This window comes from Pollicipes pollicipes, unplaced genomic scaffold (genome assembly GCF_011947565.3).
Source record: "Pollicipes pollicipes isolate AB1234 unplaced genomic scaffold, Ppol_2.1 Scaffold_6138;HRSCAF=7277_pilon_pilon_pilon, whole genome shotgun sequence".
Taxonomy (NCBI): domain Eukaryota; kingdom Metazoa; phylum Arthropoda; class Thecostraca; order Pollicipedomorpha; family Pollicipedidae; genus Pollicipes; species Pollicipes pollicipes.
The window spans coordinates 11,728,387-11,741,683 of record NW_023596818.1 but is presented as its reverse complement, the minus strand read 5'-3'; the positions used below and the strand labels follow the sequence as shown (position 1 = coordinate 11,741,683).

The window sequence follows — 13,297 nt, the reverse complement described above, 5'->3', positions numbered from 1 at the left end:
CCATTTCCGGTTGAGTCTCCCACTAAGCAGGACAATTCACCCCCATGCACGTTTAGGCTGATTCTCCAGCGCTAACGTCGCGTTCCGCCGCGATCCCAGTCTGAACAGCGTGCTTCATCGGGTCATGCACAGAAATGCTGCGGGCACCCTACCGCCCTTCCAACGCCGCCCTCAGCCCACCATTCAGACGCCCGCTCGCACTGCGACGCCACGCGCTTAACCCCACTGCCACATGGCCTACGTGGCGGCCCATTCCCCGCCGTCTCCCCGCCGCCCGCTCACATTGGCACTCTTGTAGTTGCAGATGCAGGTGAGCTGGCCGGTGCCGGAGACGCTGGCAGGGTCGCGGCGCTGGCGCTGCGGCGTCAGCTGGTGCGCGCGGTGCTCCAGCGCCTCGATGGCCTCCGACTGCTGCGTCATCTGGTCGCGCAGCTCCTGCATGTCGCGCAGCAGCTGCTCGCCCTCGTCCAGCCCGAAGTCGGTCTGGCTGAATTCTGCATTCAGTCGGTCGTCTTGCCTGAGGGCGGGAGATGGAAGCAGCAGATCAGATGGGCGGTAGCCCGCGGCGCAATAGGCCGAAGACGGATGTTTGGCCCTCCGGCGACACTTGTGTCGCTAAAGGGATACAAGTGTCGCTAGGCACGACGGCAAGTGTGGCTGGAACATTTCGCTAGCTAAACATTTGTTCAGTGAATGACATTTGTGGGGTTCTCGACCGCCACACCAGCACGCTTCATCCCGGCGCCACTCACTCGTTGATGACGTGCGCCATCTTGTCGACGTCCTGGAAGAGCTTGCGCGAGACCTGCGCGTGCTTGAGGTGCGTCTCCAGGCAGAGCGTGAGCTGGAGCAGCCAGGACCACTGGGTCTGCATGGCGGCCAGGTAGGCCTCCACCGTCTGCGCCGCCGGGTGGTGCTGCGACACCAGCGAGCCACCCTGGTCCTGGACGGCGTTAAACTGACGCTCGCGCCGCTCTAGCTCGCCCATCAGGTGCTGTAACGGGGGACACGTGTCGTTAAAATGACGTTCACTCCGCTCAGACGACTCAAGATTACTTCCCGTCCCATCCCGCATCGAGTTATGTAACGGAGGAAGGGTGCGTTAACACAGAGCCCATGGCGAGCCGTACCGGGACATGCACGGCAATAATTGGGGAGCACTAAAAAAGAAAAAAACCACAATCATATCGTACAACGACCGTCCGTGGTTTCTGACATGGAAGATACAGTCAGGCAACAAATAAGTCATGCACAACGCGGACCTCATCTACCGTAACACGAAAGTGCATGGGAGCCTGCCACCCACTCACTTTATACGGGCCACAAGTGCCTGCAGACATAAAAGAAGAAACATGCAACGTTCCATAAAATGCCCTTCCGGCAAATGCCAAACTGAAGCAGGCGCATTACGAGTGTCCGTTGCTGTGTGTTTGTGAGCGGAACTGCCAGTGGCTAAGCAACATCGTGCCCGAAATCCTAGTTGAAGCGATCAAAGGAATTGGACCGACGTTACGCTCGCAGCATCGACACCAGAAGGGGTCCGTGACTGTCTGTGTTCTGCCTGCACCGCGAGCCCAAATCACTTAGACGACAAAGTGACGACGGTGGCGATGTGGGCATCCAACACCACCGGACACCGGCGAGCTCTTAGTCCGATTAAAGAACCGGCGGTCCCGCGACCCCGTCCCGTACCGCAGCAGCTAACGCGGAAAGAAACGGCACCACGGCACGACGCTGTCGCAATCACGCTCGGCTGGCGGTGACAGCTGGATTAAGTCGTCGAGTATACCCTGGGAAAGTCCAGTCTGGTCACGAAAAAGGTCGGGCTGGTGTCATACGACGAACCAGCAAAGTGCATGGCGCGTTGGGTGGCCCGCATGAAGCCCTTGTCCGAGGACAACTTCTGGACGGGGTATGGAGGGGACGCTATGCATTCCTGGGCACGGACCACCCCCGGCACTGAAGGCCGGTCGACCAATGCGGACAGCATCTCAGTACCAGACTGGGCTAAAATGACTCTGGGTCGTTCAGCAGCTTGAACCCGTCCGCAATGCCGGGCTCTATGACAAAACTCCCACTCCACCAGCCTACGCCAAAAGAACACAAGACGCCCGGCCAGCGTCCGCTGCGCTCATACATCAGCACTGTAATTTCCCTCGCGTGCCGCCGCGCGCACTCCAATTCACGCGCTGTCGGTGCGTGCGACGCCTGCCAACGACAGTGATTTACGAGGACCGCAGGCGCACACCACGGGGTCAACACAGCCGACAGCCGCGTCCGCGCTGACTGGTTCGACGCCCTGGAGTGAAGTGTCTCAGGGGCATTTAGTTTTGCGGTGCTTGACTTCACATAACCAAATCCCTCATTGCATATTTTGAACACAATGCTCTCGTTTTGGAGTGGGAATTTGCTAGTAATAGGTTAACATGGCGTGTCTTGAGTTTGTGTGATGCTTTACTCAACTGCAACACCTCACATTGGGACAAGCATTTGGCGTCAGTGGGCTCCCGCAATTGACCGAGAAAACCGCGCACCTACTACCGACTCAATCCGCCGGCAGGGGCCGACCCGTCACGGACGGGGAGGGGGGGGGGGGGCTCAGAACCGGCCGCAGGAGGCGCTGGTGCCGACAGCGGACGGTTATGGGCTTTGTAGATACTAGCTGTGACGTACGTCACCGGGACCGACTCTCGAGTGGAGTCCCAGTTACGCTGCATGGGCGCATCAGCCGCCGCGGAGATCACGGATGCCAGCACACATCGGTCTTCCCGCAGGGCAACGTAACCGCCCTCGCCGCACAGCCCCGCGCCGACAGCTGCACCTCCCTCCCACCCACCGCAGCCGACCTGACCATCACGCCCCAGGGAGCAGCGACAGCGGTCCGGCCGCCGGTCGCGTCCAGGCGCCATCTCCCGGGTCGCGCGCCCGTCCGCCACACTCACCTCGTAGTGCGCTTCGACTTCACGCAGGTCCTGGTTGCGGCTGCTCCAGTCGCGGTTGACCTCGGTCTCCTCCTTCTCGTTCAGCCAGATGAGCTCGTTGGTGGCACCCTGGATGAAGTCGTGCAGGATCATCAGGTCGGAGAGCCGCTTGTTGGAGGTGGACAGCAGGTCGGCGTACGTCTTCTGCAGCTGGCTCAGCAGCCGCATGTACAGCGTCAGCTCCTCGTGGTCGTAGTTGTTCTTGGCGGCCACGCACCGGTCCAGGTTCACCTGGGGAGCAGGGGGACGCTTCAGACGCGCTGGGCCAGCACCAGAGCAGCCTTACGAGCGAACGGGAGCTGAGGCAAAGAAATCCCCTACGTTTGGAGCACTGGCGTCTGGCACACGAAACGGTGTTGCAAATCTTCGCGCCGCCAAAATCAGCTTCAGAACATGCCACGACCACAGCCACATATTCACAAAACGAACGATGGAAATGTTTTTGGAGACCTAGCCCTTATGAGGTCCGTTATAGTACACTGCCTGACCATTTAGCTCCCGTCAATCATGGGAGCCGGACACCTGGCGTTCCCCCCACCCCGAGGCGACGCCCACCAGTACCGCGGCCACTGCCGACCCACTGCTGCATCGCCGACCGGCCCGCCAAAAGAGCGCAGGGCGGGAGGACGGGCGCGTACCTGGAACTGGTCGATGACCTTGTGCTCCTTGTGGTGCGAGTCCAGCTCCTCTTGGCACGTCTGCAGGTCGTGGCCGTACTCGGCCTCGTGTATCCGTTCCTGCCGAGCCGCACGCGCGGGTCACGGACGGGTCCAATGCGGGGTGCCAGGGGAGGTCGGTCATGCCGAGGGGACGTGCGACAGGTCCGGGCTGTTCGCTGCACGCCCGGCTGGAATCCCGGCGGCGGCGCCGGGGGGCGTCGCGGCCGTCACAGCCAGACGAGGCGCGGGCCCGCTCGTATCGACAATCGTTACCGTATAACCGCGGGGATGACCGCGGACTGGCGCTTGGGATATTGCCGCAGGCGGAGATGGAGCATGCAAAGATGACCCACTTGGGAAATGCATAAAGATGAGAGAAAATGCAACGCGCTGGAAATGGTTGAGCATATGACGAAATACTCTGGGGGATACGAAGAGCCAGAGTGACAAAAAAACACGCCATACAAAAACTCTAGACCACGGTCCGCTTTTGGAAAGTGACCCCCCCCCCCACACAGCAGACCCCCCCCCCCCACACAGCAGACCCCCCCCCCCCCTAGCCGCTCCCGGCACTCATATCATGACCGACTTCATACACTCACACGGAGACTCACCATCTTTTCATTGCCCCACTTAAGGCACTCTTGCGTGATTCCTCTTTAGGCACTCCTACAGGAACTCACCAGCCGCCACTTAAGATATTCAAAGCGCTCGTGTCATTCTCCCATCTGGGCGCTCCCAGGCACTCACCAGCCTCTCCTTGACCCACTCGAGGCACTCCCACGGACACTCACCAGCCTTTCCTTGACCCACTCGAGGCACTCCCCGGGCACTCATCAGCCTTTCCTTGACCCACTCGATGCACTCCCCGGGCACTCACCAGTCTCTCCTTGACCTACTCGAGGCACTCCCACGGGCACTCACCAGCCTCTCCTTGACCCACTCGAGGCACTCCTGAAGGAAGCGGAAGTTCTCGTCCGTCTCGGTCAGCCGCCGCAGCATCGTCTCGGGGTCCTCGGTGCTCCGCTTGCTCAGCGGCAGCAGAAGCGTGTCCTGCCGCACAGACAGCGACCGTCACGACAGTTCGGAGGAGGCGGAACGGTCGCAGGTGTGGACGCCCGGCGACGGGCTCAGCCGTCGTGAGAAGGCGGCCTACAGTCGCAGGTCCGCGGAACAGCATCCACCTCTGTGCGCGAAATTCACTAGGTTTAGATTTTTCCGATGCATTAAGGGAGTTAAAGTGGCAGCTCAATCTGGTCGACAAAAACAATGTATGGTGCATCTATGTGTACGTTGGACCAAAATATGTTTCTAAAAACCAAACGTGGGCACGCTATAAGGAATGATAGATGACGGCGTCACTTTGCAATAGCCACCAAGAAACCACCGCTGCCACCCTGACGGCGCCAGTTCCGAAGTCTGCGGTCCCGCAGCCCAATCCGCGCCGTCACCCGCAGCCCACCGCCACCGGCAGCGAGCCCGGCGGCTGACCGCGACACTCCACCCGGCCGGGGTCAGCCAGCACACGCCCCGGGACCGCGGCCGGCCCGCCCGGCAGCGGGTGACCCCGGGGTGAGGCGGCCGCGGACCAGGTCAGTGGCGCGGCGACGGTGGGCAGAACGGCCCGGGTGCGCCGCGGCACGCCCCCTGGCAACGACCCGCTGCGAACGTTGGCTGGCCCTCGTCCGCGCTGAGGGCTACGTGCTTTTTGTGGGTGTGCAAGACCCTTTAGTTAGCGGCGTTAACGGCTAGTTGACGCGGGCTACGTGCAATCTATTGCGACGTCTTGCGTTGCGTGTCAGTTGGTACCATGCGGGCCGTGCGGTGATGAAAGATGTTTCCAGTTGCGTGCCTCGACGTGCGCACCTCTCCCCGCGCGCTCGCTCTCGCGACAAACCACGTCATCAATTTCCCTAACCATCACCGTGACGGTGTCGACTATACCTCCCCTCCCATCATTCCACCCCACGTGACGCCCGGCGCCACGGTCGGCCGCGGCTCGCCGCGCAGCGGGGCAGCAAGCGCACCTGCATCGTGGTGTGCACGGTCATCCACTTGTCGTGCAGCTGCTGGACGCCGCGGTAGAGCTCGGGCGCCTGCGGCTGCCGGCCCTCCTGCAGCGTGTTCACGTCCGAGAACAGCGACTTGATCGTCTCCTCGATCTGCACTAACTCGTGGTCGATCTGCGGCAGGAGAACGGGGCGTTAGACGGCAATGTAGGGTGATCTGTGTGGGAGAGGAGCCGCGCGTCCAGGAGGCAACACCGAGGGAGGGTGGCGTCGGCATGCGTCCGTGAGAGAGAAGGCCAGTGGGACGGTGACGCGCCACAAGAGCATCAATCGTCAATTCGACGTGGCGGCGACATGCATGACAAGGAGTGAGACTAGGCGAGCGGCCACGACACATAGGCGTGTGCCTAAATCTCGTATTCTCACCGTCCCAGCCTCCCAAGCCATCACTGAGCCATGAGGTCACCCAATCTGCGACAGCCCACGCGTCAGCGTCGCCAGAGTGTGAACTCGCCTCGGGGCAACCGGCTGCCGAACACCGGGCGCGCGACTTCGGAAAGGTCAGACAAGTCTCTCGACAGCAGCCGCCGCCGGCCAGACACGCCTAATCCCCTCATCGAACTCGGCTCACGCCCGGCCCTGCGCCGCCGAGCCCGGCCATGCATGCGGGAGCGGATTGACATCGGTTTACACTCTCAAGAATAATCAACCCCTCTGCGGGCGCCGCTGCCACTAAACCACCGCTGCTTTGACAGCGCCCGAGCCATGCATCACACCCGGCGTCACTCCGCGGCGCCCCTCCCTCTCCTGATCGCGGGTCGGCGCTCCGGGTCACTGTCACACCAGCTGGACCGGCCCCGGCGGCCTCGCCGACCGCACGGCGTGCCGGCATCACGCCCCTCCCTCGCCTGACCCCGGTCGGCGCTCCGGGTCACTGTCACACCAGCTGGACCGGCCCCGGCGGCCTCGCCGACCGCACGGCGTGCCGGCGCCGCGCCCCTCCCTCGCCTGACCCCGGTCGGCGCTCCGGGTCACTGTCACACCAGCCGGACCGACCCCCCGGCGGCCTCGCCGACCGGACGGCGTGCCGGCGTCACGAGCCAGGACGCCGCCGCCGAGAGCCGGGCGGGGCCGTCCGCCGACGCGGCCCGTCTCAATGTGAGGCATCGCCCAGCAATTGTCGTCGTCGACGGCAGTTAAGCGCGTACGTGTCCGGCTGGAGGACGGACGCAGCCGGCCGGGTCGAGCGCCGAGCTGGACCGGATCGTAAAACTCAGCCAAGGATCAAGTCGGGAGGCCGGAAGGATGACGCGTCAGCCCGGGGAGGCCATGAGACAGGTCACGCGACGGGTCGACACGGCCTGAGAGGCGCGGGTGCGTGCCGAGAACACGATCGACGGTGGAGCGCGCTCACCTCTTGCCAGGAGTTCATGGTGGCCGCTGACCCACGTCCACCGTCGTCCCTTACTCGGCCTCTCAGCTCAACGCCCTTCGCCTAACACACCGCGACATGCGGCAACCGCTCGCAATGTACCATCCTAGTGAGCTTGGCCACTTCGTTCCACCTTCCCGTAAGGCACGTCACCATTGGCCACCACGTCCGCCGCCCAACACAGCACCCGTCGCTCATCACAGCGCGCCCTCCTCCGCGCACAGCGGCACACGCCGCGTCCGTCACAGCAGATTGTGTGCCAGCCGACGGGCGAGTGCAGCCGCGGCCGCCGGTGCCGTCGGCCACACGCGGCCGGCGCGGCACTCGTGACCGCGGCCCGTTCGGTCGCGCCGCCACCGCCGCAGTGGCCGCCCGGTCAGGGGTGGGGCCGGCGCGGTCGGGCCGGCCGTGCGAAAAAGGCCGGCGGGCGCCGCCCGCAGCGGCCGTTTAGCACCGGCCGCGCAGCACCGGCCGGCGGTGATCCCGCGTAAATGGCGCCGTCCGCTGCCGCGCCGGTGCCGTCACGCTCGCGCCGCTGATTTAGAGGTCTGATTCGGCGCTGGGTGCTGGCGCCTGGTCACGGTTATCACCGGCCGCCGGTGGGAGCCCGAGGTCGGCTCGCGCACGCACCGCCGACTGACGGAGGTCAGCCGTCGCACCCGCTGACGGCTGCAGACATCGGAGGCCATTGTCCGGCGTAATGCGACTGAGACAAAGGCGGGGGCTTCCGCTAGCTGACATGTACAGCTGCTCGCTTCTACCGCGTAACTCGGCGGCCCGTTTTACCACGCGCTGACGGGAGCGGTTGGCAGTGTCCGCGGCGGTACACAGATGTTAGCTTCACAGCTTACTGACTACGGCACGCGTCCCTGTCCGGTCTCCGCTAGCCCGCGCTGGCGTCTAGCGCTGTACACAGACTGCATGATGCAGTCCCTATATGAATACTCCTGTCGAGACAATGGCCGGCTAACTAGCTCACTGGGTGTTTCTGCACGAATAACAGCTTTCTTCTGCACCACTTACAGTCTTCTTTTGCACGAACGCTGCATCTTCCGCACATCACCAGCTGCCCCAACGCTTTGCAATCGCGCGTGCAGCACAATTTCTTACCTTCCTGAAAACGCAAGTATCAGAGAAGAGAGGCAAATCAGCAGGACTGACAAGGACGATGAGGACGACGGACTGCACCGGGCAGGCATCTCATGCTGGCGATGGCGGCCTTCCGCGTCAGTGCCGAGGGCGGCGGCTCGCAGGCGGCTCACCTTCTCGCAGTTCTGCTTCACCTCGGCCGGCGTCAGGCGGGCCGACCGCTTCGCCTCGTCTCGGATTCGCTGCTCGACGCCGTCCAGGCGCCGGTCGGTCGCTCTCGTCTCCCGCATCACCTGGCGGGGCGCGGGCGGGTGTCAAGGTCAGGTCACCGCGGTCGGTCATCACCCGACGCCAGACCGGCACGGCTCTCTCTCGCAGAGATAGTGGAGAAGCACCGACCAGTCACTGACGCCAAAGACGACGCCACAGACGCCAAGTCACAGGCGCGGCGCTACGGGATAGCGGAGAAGCGTCGGCAAGTTACCGCTCCGCGAGTATCGGCGGCGAGTGACGAGCGAGTGGGATTACATTCCTGGAATGACAGAGGATCCGGCAGCGGCGATAGCAATCCTGGGCCCACGATCCGGCTCGAGCCATCAGGCTTTTAGCGTCGCGGTCGCGAGATCTGGCGTAATCCCAGTCGATTCCCATCAACCTGTCTCTATAAAGAGCACTCAAACGCGACGCTCCAGTCCCGCCCATCACCTGTCGAACCCTCGCCGTCCTCCTCCCAGCGGACATCCGCCGCGGCGCCCCGGTCTCTACCGCCCCCCCCCCCCCCTTCCAGCCGACAGCCGCCGCGGCGCCCCGGTCTCCACCGTCCTCCCTCCAGCCGACAGCCGCCGCGGCGCCCCGGTCTCTACCGCCCCCCCCCCTTCCAGCCGACAGCCGCCGCGGCGCCTCGGTCTCTACCGTCCCCCCTCCCAGCCGACAGCCGCCGCGGCGCCCCGATCTCTACCGTCCCCCCCTCCCAGCCGACAGCCGCCGCCGCGCCCCGGCCTCCACCGTCCCCCCTCCCAGCCGACAGCCGCCGCGGTGCCACGGTCTCCGCCGTCCTCACCTTCTCGGCGAGCCGCTGCAGCCGCTCCATTGCGTTGATCTCATCGTCGATCGCCTGCTGCCGCTCCTGCAGCGCCTGCAGCATCAGCGCCCAGCTGCGCTCCAGCGCCGGCCCGTGCAGCTCCGGCTCCAGCTCCGCCTGGCCCAGGTCCGGGCGCGGACGCTGAAACGACAGTCGAGATGCGGTGATGAGGCCCCGATGGAGGTCTCGTGCCGTCGCGGGGTTTGTCTGAAGGAGCGGTCAGCGTGATGGCGTGCATTGCGATGGCGATGGCTGTTTGTTGTTTTTAATAGTTGATGTCTGTTTGTTGATGTTTGTGCGGAGGGGGTTTGCGTGGAGGAGTTCGCATGAAGGGGATAGAGAAGTTTGCGTGTAAGGGTTCGCGGGGGTTTATGTGGAGGGGTCTGCGAGGGGTTTGCGAGCGGTTTGCGAGGGGTTCGCACGAAGGATTTTGTGTGAGGGGGTTTTACGTGGAGGGATCTGCGAGGGTTTGTGTGGAGGTTTGCGTGAGAGCGGCGTTTGCGTGATGGAGAAATGCGTGTGGCGGCCAAAAATCGTGGTGGACCCGTCAGACCGAAATAATGGCGCGGTTTGTCTGGCAGTCTTGTTGCCGCCATGGCGAGATCTTTGTTGAGGCGTGGTTTGTGGGACAACGGCGGGCTCCGCTCGTGATAGATTGGACCGAAAGAGCAGGGTTTGCGTGATGGAGGTGCTCGCACGACCAAGGCTGTCGGATGTATTCCCGCGTTGACCTCCAGCGTGTCCCGTAAATGCCGAATTGCACGTTGTCATTGGTGGCTATGGCCACAACCGAACCCGCCTGTGCCATAACTGACGGAAACACAAAGCTCTTTTTCCGACAAAATGACAGGAGCGCAGATAAATCGACGCTTTAACGGCCCATTGTCACACATGCGTCGGTTTCATATCAATCAGCACTCACGTGTACCCGGCCTCGCATACGAAATCACTCAGTCATCACTGACATTTAAATTGCGCGTTTGCTCGTAGTACCTGGCTAAAACTCGGTGTAGTGGGCAGGCCTGACCTTCCGAAAATTTTCCTAGTAATCAGCACCAGCCAATTATCCTAATCAAAAATCCGGGTTCCGATGCTTCCGAACACATTGCCTTATCGAGAAGAAAGGGAGTGCCTGCTTTAAGCAGCACCCACACCATTACGCTATCTCCTACTAAGATCGCGGTGGCCGGCCCTATGGGCCACGCCTTTGATTGCGTCACTACCGACAGACTATCATCCGCACGCGCCCACCCCCATCGCTACGATCCCCACCGACAAACAAACGCCCTGCCGCCTCCGGTCCAACCCTCCTCGGCACCTCGTTCTCGACTTGTGGCCCTCTCTCCCTCTCAATCCCGCGCGCGGTCCATTCGAGGAGCTGATTGCATCTACAACTCACTCGGCGAGGCGACCGCCGGTCGCAGCCTCCCTGGCCTCCCGATATAGCCAGCTCAAAACAAACAGCATCTGCGGGGCGGAGGTGCCCGCGGCGCCATACATAATTCAGGGTGCGCCCATGCCGCGTGCGCCCGCCACATTCACTTACGGCCAGAGCTGAGCCCGGCCGGCACCGGCGGCGCGGCTGACGGCCGGCGAATAATTGGGGGCAGGACCCTCAGTCGGAAACACGCGACTGTCAGTGTTAGCTGGCAAGAACACCGGGTTGTTCGTAACAGTAGGGCGGCCGATCTATGGGGAGCCGCACAGCCGATGGGCAAACTACGTGACGGGGATCAAAAGATGATATCATACACACAAAAACTCTGCGATATTGTTTGCTGTTGTTCTGGAATATTCTTCAATTGTGTTTCGAGTCCCTTTTTATCTAGAAACCGTTGATTGAGGAAAGCTTTCCACAAAAACAAACACCACGGCACAACGCCGGCCGATCAAAAGGCGAGGGATGCTCAATGATCTATGCATTCCCAAGACGACGTTTTGAATCGACGCACTCGATCTCAGTCAATAACAACTCCCATTAAGATGTTATGATAAAAGGCCACTGACAAATAAGTTAACCGCCCATTTATCTATCACATTCGCAGACCGCACCACGCCCCAATAGAAAACCTTGTAGACTCTAAACAGTGATTAGGACAGATCGCCAACATTCAGAACTTTCGCCAAACAGCCAAGAGCCCGGAGTAGGACGGCCTCAAATAGCCGGAGTTTACAATGTCCTCGCCCACTCGAGTCGACAGCTTACAAACGTCCCAATATTTCACGTGGACCCCCGCCTCCGCCGCGTCAGCGGAGCATATTTATCCGCCAGCTGAGCTCCGAAACATCGCGTAAACGTGCAGACCTCGAAAGACATTGGCAACGAAACCCTCCAGCTTCCATCCCCTGAACATCAACAAACTGGAGCGGTTAAGCGCGGCCACCGGTCCCACCGAACGCGCACGATTCCGCTGTTGTGAAGGCTGCACATCCGGCCGGGTTTGCGCCCGGAACGCCGCCACCCCGTCACCCGACCTTGACCCCAGGCGAGCACAACAATGCGGTCTCTCCGCCGTCCTCCTTCGGCGAGCCCACACGGCCGACGCGGCCCGCAGCCGCCCGAGAAAGCGACGCCCTATGCCTGAGCACGCGCCGCGTGTGAGGCCACGAACCAAGGCACGCCGCAGGCTCCACAGAGCACGCTCGTCCCTCACGGCTCGACGCACGTCCCCGGCGGCGGGCAGCGAAACAAGGGACAACGGTCCTCCGCGCTCCAGCGCCTTCAGGGCGCTCCAAAGGTCGCCCGCGGTTGCACGGCGTGAGCGATCGGTATAAATCATGGAAGCAGGGCAATCTAAATACCCCCATGGACGCGATATGAATAAGGTCCACGGGATTGTGCACATAAGTTATTCCCGGCGCCGGCTGAGATCAGAAGTGATAGCCTTGGGAACATCTGCAGCGGTCCGACCTCCGCTGATTTGCATGCATAGTCTTCCATTTTAAATCGGAGCGTCGGCACCAGGCAGCGCCACCGGCTAATCCCGCGGCCGACGCGGTCCGAGACAAGTTCATGGCCGACGCGGCTGCCGCATATCCGGAGAAGACGAGCCGGCGGCGCACCGTGGACTCACCCGGTGGCGGTGGGACGCTGAGCAAAGATTCAGAGCTGCTCAGAGTGAGAGATCCGGAACTATTGCAAACAGCTGTTTTGGGGTGCTCAGAGACGTTTTAAGACTCAGTACGATTTAAGGTTTAAGAGAATTACAAATGTTTGGCGTCAAAGAGAACACAACATGACTATCACAATATGACTAACATGACAAAAAAAGTACAAAAATAGAAGACAAAAACATAACACAAAAGAGCAAGAAAAAAAACAATATAAAAATGAATACAAAACACCATTCGCGTGGCAAGGCGACACCAAGCCAGCCACTCAAACAGCTCGAGCATCTATAAACGCAGTACGCCGGCTGGCTGGTCCCTGCCTCGCGCGCGAGCTCACCTCGAGCTGCTGGTAGGCGGCGGTGAGCCGGCGAAGCTCGTTTTGCCGGGGCGGCACGTCGTGCGTGCGGAACATCTTGGTCTCGGTGAGCAGGTGGCGCAGCTCCACCAGCGAGGCGGGCAGGCTGCGGTCCTGCAGCCGGGCCGTCTGCTGCCGCAGCCACTGGTTCAGCCGCGAGGCGCTCTCCCGGTACTCGGACTGCACGCGCTGCGCCTCCTGCGGCGGGGCAGCGGACGCGTCACCGGTGCGGTCAGGTCAGGGGGCAGGTCAGAGGTCAGTGTGGGAGTCACGTTTGGGATCAGGTCGTGGGTCTGCTCGCGGGTGCGGTTATGGGTGCGGTCAGGTCAGGATGACGTCAGCGATCTGTTCCGGGGCTGGGTCAGGTTCAGGTCAGGGGTCAGATTAGGTCAGGTCATGGATAAGGGGTTAAGTGCGGCGTGAGATCCCGGGCCATGTCAGGGGTCAGGTCAAAGGCTGGCGCCGCCGGCTTGAGGCAGGGCAGGGCCGCGCCATTGATGAAGGCCAGTGTCAGCCAAATGGCAGAGTCAGACGCCGGCAAGGCCGCCGGCGTGGTTCGGTCGGCGGCGGGTCCGATCAG

General features: G+C 62.0%; 1 protein-coding gene across 1 annotated transcript in view; it reads right to left on the bottom strand.

Annotated features, from left to right (window-relative positions):
- LOC119105298 (plectin) overlaps positions 1–13,297 on the bottom strand; it is a 70,941-nt gene that overhangs the window by 29,729 nt on the left and 27,915 nt on the right. Inside the window, exons 5-13 of the mRNA XM_037228765.1 lie at positions 12,700–12,915; positions 9,231–9,392; positions 8,344–8,463; positions 5,668–5,823; positions 4,565–4,693; positions 3,620–3,718; positions 2,943–3,212; positions 753–994; positions 283–517 (exon numbers count right to left, since the gene is read on the bottom strand). Of these exons, the coding sequence (XP_037084660.1) occupies positions 283–517; positions 753–994; positions 2,943–3,212; positions 3,620–3,718; positions 4,565–4,693; positions 5,668–5,823; positions 8,344–8,463; positions 9,231–9,392; positions 12,700–12,915 (1,629 nt within the window). The remainder of the gene's footprint in view (positions 1–282; positions 518–752; positions 995–2,942; positions 3,213–3,619; positions 3,719–4,564; positions 4,694–5,667; positions 5,824–8,343; positions 8,464–9,230; positions 9,393–12,699; positions 12,916–13,297) is intronic.